Source organism: Corapipo altera, unplaced genomic scaffold (assembly GCF_003945725.1).
Source record: "Corapipo altera isolate COAL_440 unplaced genomic scaffold, ASM394572v1 61082, whole genome shotgun sequence".
NCBI lineage: Eukaryota > Metazoa > Chordata > Aves > Passeriformes > Pipridae > Corapipo > Corapipo altera.
In genome coordinates this window covers 3,296-8,130 of record NW_020885987.1, presented here as the reverse complement: position 1 = coordinate 8,130, position 4,835 = coordinate 3,296, and the positions used below count along the sequence as shown (strand labels likewise).

General features: G+C 49.9%; 1 protein-coding gene across 1 annotated transcript; it reads left to right on the top strand.

Moving 5' to 3' along the window:
* Position 1: 1 nt before the first annotated feature.
* MRPL27 (mitochondrial ribosomal protein L27) lies at positions 2–1,881 on the top strand. Its single transcript, XM_027632093.1, has 3 exons — positions 2–182; positions 916–983; positions 1,456–1,881. Exons 1-3 carry the CDS (start codon positions 2–4, stop codon positions 1,660–1,662), a joined length of 456 nt encoding a protein of 151 aa, XP_027487894.1. The 3' UTR covers positions 1,663–1,881.
* The last annotated feature ends 2,954 nt before the right edge of the window (positions 1,882–4,835 follow it).

The following is a 4,835-nucleotide window of genomic DNA, read 5'->3' as shown; positions in this document are numbered from 1 at the left end:
AATGAAATTATGTGTAATAGTTTTTCCAGCTGATGTTGTGGTTCTTTCTCCAAACCTAGTTCTAACCACTCCCCAGACAAGCCTGGTTGCTGTCAGATGGGCTTCTAAGAAAACGGGGGGCAGCTCCAAAAACTTGGGTGGCCGCAGCCCTGGGAAACGCTACGGATTCAAAAAAGTAGAAGGTGGGTCTGAGCACCTGCTGGGTCTTATTTGCATTTGACTGGGTTCTTCACAGCTTCTCCCCTGGTACTTGTCACTTGTTGAGTGTTTCAGGAGGAGGTGGGCAGGGCGTTTTCCAGGAGAAGGGAAAGGGGAGGATCAGTGAAGCCTCATGATCAAGGGTCGCTGGTGGGAGGGTGGGGTGAGTCAGCCTCCCACCCCAGGAGCCCTGCCGGCCACCAGCCAAAATTGCCTACAGAAAATGTACTTTGGTTTATCCTTTTCCTCTCTGGAGCACCCGGAGGGAGGGAACGCTGTGGGACACCTCATAACTGCACTGCACTTTCCCCCCACGCTGGGTGGAAAAACTGAGTATTTCCAATGTTTACAACGGAGAGAATTACGAGGCTTAGCAGAAGCCAAAGTGCAGATTCTTGCAGCTGAGTGCTCAGTAATTATTAGCTTTGCTGATGGAAATGATGTAAAGGTAATAAAACAAATGCCTTCAGCAACCAGAAAATGCCTTGTACCCCAGAAGCAATCTTTTCACATCTGACTTTTTGCCATGCTCTCTATCAGTTGTCCCTTATTTCCTGCTAATAGCATATTTATTAAGATGCTTTTAGCATTTAAAGTAATTTTTCCTAGGAAAATGCCCACAGAAAGCTGTGATTTGTAATTCCTGGAACAACTTGTGTTCTGCCAGGGCTCTGGGGAGCTGCTTCTCTGGAGTCTGACCCTGTCACTCTCTTGCAGGTGCCTTTGTCCATGCAGGCAACATTTTGGCTACGCAGCGGTTGATCCGCTGGCACCCTGGCGCTCAGGTAAGGCCTTTTCTCTCTCTTCTCTGGTTCTCAGAGAACAGCAGCTCACCCAGAGTCCCACACCCACTGCCTCCCCTCTTTCAGTCTCATTCTTAATGCTCATCCCTGTGTTCTAAATGTCCTGACATCGAAGTTTCATCACCTGGTGTTTGTTGGTCACAGAGCCTGCTCAGAGCCACCCCTGTGTCCGTGGGACTCAGGGGAGGACTGCAAGTTATGGATATCCCAAAACACTTCTGTGGCCTGACTGGGCACTTGTCCTTCAGGGTGAAATGGGTGTCTCCTCCCTCGTACTGAGCACCACTGCACACTGATTGCTTGGAAGCAAGTTGTGTGGCTTTCTTTTATTTTAAAATACAAAGCAACAGATGCTGTTGAAGCCGGGATATCAAACGAGGCAGACCAGTGATCAGATCTGCTTTAGCTGGGGGCCTCCAGCCCCTCCTTCCTAACGCTCCTTATCCTCTGCCAGGTGGGGATGGGCCGTAACAACACACTCTACGCCCTGGAGGACGGGATTGTGAGATACACCAAGGAGGTCTATGTGCCCCGGCCCCGCAAGAGCGAGAGCAGGGATGTGATCTGCCGCCTGCCCAAAGGAGCAATCCTTTATAAAACCTTTATCAGTGTCATCCCCAACACAGAGGTAGGAAGCTTCAAACTGGTCACCATGCTGTGAGCCTCCTGCGTCACGCAGGCGCGGATGGGAAGGACAGACCACTACAGCTGGACTGGCATCTGAGGATGAGAGTATTCTAGCTCTGGAGATACCGGTTTAGGACTTGGTTTTGCTCCTAAAGCACAGGTGGTCAGTGTTCAGGCACTGGGATCACCTGCTGGAATTTGTAACAGTGTTTAATAAATGCAGTGGGGCAGCTGAAGGTCTTGGCTGATCACAGAATGTGTTATCGTGTTCATTTAGTGTCTGGACAACCTGTTCCATTGTGCCACTGGATGACTTCCCTCTACAATCACTCTTATGTCCCACTAATAATTCCCTCTATTTTTACTCAGTTTTAGTCATTACTGTTCTATTTGTACCTTAATTCACAATACTGCAGAACAGATCCTTTTCCACGTGCATCTAACGCTGTGTTCCAGGAAGCTGGATTTTTCCCTCTGTCTAACTCACCTCAATGATTAACTCAGATACCTAAATGTTCCATTCACTGGCCACATGAGGCAAATTCACAGGCATAACTCTTAACTCATGACTAAGTTCTGGGGCCTGGTAAGATACTGAAGTCTGGGCTGGCATTTGAAGCTCAGCAGCTGGAGGTGTGTCATAAAGCCATAATCCAGGAGATTTATCCTTTTATCTTTGAGTCATTACATGATATTTTTGAGCTTATATTGCTCGAAATGAAGGAGCCCAAATGACTTGTGGCCAAACTGATCTCATTTTATCTACAGGTTGGTAAACAATTTGAAACATTGACTCTGCAGTAGAAAACAGGTTATCAAAATTGGTGGTGTAAGGACACCGGTGTTGACATTATTAGATAGTTCTTCTGCTCTGCAGAAGACCAGGTGAACTGGGTCAGCCACACGTGTCCACCTGTGCTTCACATTCTTCATGGAGACCACCAGCTGTTGTGTCCACACGTCTGTCCTTCCCCCGACTGCAAATCCAGTCCCATGGTTCATCTCAGTGGTCGGTGTTTGCACACAGCAGGTACACAACCCCCAGAGCCTCTCCAAATCCGTGTCTGAGGTCTGTACAGACCTGCTGTTGGTCTCAGGCCCATTGCTCCAGAGCACACAGCGATGCTCCAGTGCAGATCCACTCACAGTGGGGATCCCCACCTGGCAGCCAGTACAGGGATACAGTAAAACACCTGGTAACCTACAAAAGGAGTGAAGTAGCATGACACCAGGAGTGTCTGAGGTCTGATCCTTGGTATAGCCAGCAGTGCTGCCTCACTGAGGTACAATGTGCTGCTCCTGAGGAGCTGTGGCCGAGCAGACTTTCCCCTTGGCTTTGCCCTGTGCAGCTCCAGCAGCTGGTCCGTCTCCTTTGGTAACAGTGTTTGCCAGAGAAGAGCAAGCAGATGTCCCTGGTCGCTCTGCTGGCTCCGTGGTTGTCCTTGTGCTGCAGGAGGGATGGCAGTGCTGGCTGGGTCTCTACTGATTGTGGATCTGGGTGAAGGTTTGGCCGTTCCCTGCGGAGGGGAACAGTGTCCCAGGCACTTCTGTCGCTGACAGCACAGGAAGCAGCAGCAGGCTGAGGCTGAGGCCTTACACTGCTGTGTTTCGCTGAGTTTGGTAGCTGAGAGAGGCATGGAAAGGATCTGGAACACCACATCTGTCCAAGGTCTCTGAGCTTATTCCTGATCCTGAGAAAGCTGGAGGATGCCTCAGAGCGTGCTCATAGGGAGGTGGCATCTATTGAGGAGAGAGGAAGAGCATTACAACAGATCAGAAATAACGAGGAGATTATCCCACCTCTTCTTACAGAGCGGATGACAAGGCTCACAACCACCACCAGCCTCAAATTAAGCCCCCGCAGCCCCCAGCACAGCCGGCTGTTGGCGGGGGAACACATGGAGACAATCTTAGCATCAGTCTGCAACACAGCACAGCAGAAACCTGCCCCCCCTCACACTGTGTCCCGCGTTCCTGCTCTTCCCTGTTCCCCTTCAAGGACTTGGCACAAGGCCAGAAAAGACTTTTGTTAGGAGAGGACTGTTATTCGCTTTCCTTTAACCAGGTGAAAAAATCACCGGGATTTACACAAGCACCTACAAACCAGGCTTTCTACCCAGGTTTCAGCAGTGAGTCTCACTGTGTAGCAGCAGAGAAGAACCTCCAGGCCTTGTCACGTTTATTCTGGCAGACCTGGACTAACCTTCACCCCACAGCACGTGACGGGAGTGGCCCGGGGATGTTACAGAAGAGCTTCCATTGCAGTTCCTCAGCTACTTGTCCTTGGGGATTTGCTCTCCTGTTCTCTCAGTGCTCTGGTTTCACAGAATCACAGAATGGTTTGGGTTAGAAGGGACCTTAAAGATCATCCAGTTCCAACCCCCTGGCATGGGCAGGGACGTCTTCCACTAGGTCAGGTTGGTAGTTTTAGGGCAGGTACAATTAGTTACAGCTCCAGACACTGAGTGGTAAGTGCTGACTATGCCAGACTTCATGGTACAGCTTTAAGAGCTCAAAATCCAGGTAAATCAGTGAACTTAAGTGCTCTGCTCAGAATTTCAAAGGTTTTTGTTCTGCTTTAGGCAATGAGGTCTCTGTTAACAGGAGCTTCTCAGGATGTTGCTGCAGGACTTACTTGATAGGTACACTTGCTTTTCCCTGTTCTATTGTGGGAGTACAAATCCAAAGTATTATAACAGGCAAAGCATCCTGCTCATAAATAAGCCATAAACACTTAAAGGTAATAGCAAGGGACCTCCCAGGAGTGTCCTGCAGGGAGAAGGGAGCAAGAACCCATGGAAGCCATAAAGATCCAAAAATAACATTCCCAGCTTGGACTTGTATGGAGCAGGTGATCTGAAGGGCCTGTTCTTTCTCCCTGGGGCTCTGCCCTGCCTCCCAGCACAGGCATTTCTGCAAACACACCAGGGGGGAGATGGATCATTAACTAGCACAGATGTACACCAAAGGAGCCTCCCGATACACTTTGTGCTTTCCCAGAGATAAAAGCTATCAGGGAAAGGCAATCACAGAGAACAGAGTCCTCAGCTACCACCAATTGCTGAAGCAAGACACAGATACGGGCCAGAGCAGGGACTCTGCCAGCCCCCTGGGCAGGGAGGGGGAGCTCACCTCCTGGGATGGCTCTGCCCACAGCCCAAACCTCTCGGCGATCATCTGGTGGATTTCCCGCTGGCGATCTTTCTT

Excerpts from the sequence above, each read along its gene's own strand:
- MRPL27 (XM_027632093.1), top strand. The coding sequence starts at position 2 with ATGAAATTATGTGTAATAGTTTTTCCAGCTGATGTTGTGGTTCTTTCT. Across the intron at positions 183-915 it reads CGGATTCAAAAAAGTAGAAG|GTGCCTTTGTCCATGCAGGC; the intron begins GTGGGTCTGAGC and ends ACTCTCTTGCAG. Across the intron at positions 984-1,455 it reads GCTGGCACCCTGGCGCTCAG|GTGGGGATGGGCCGTAACAA; the intron begins GTAAGGCCTTTT and ends ATCCTCTGCCAG.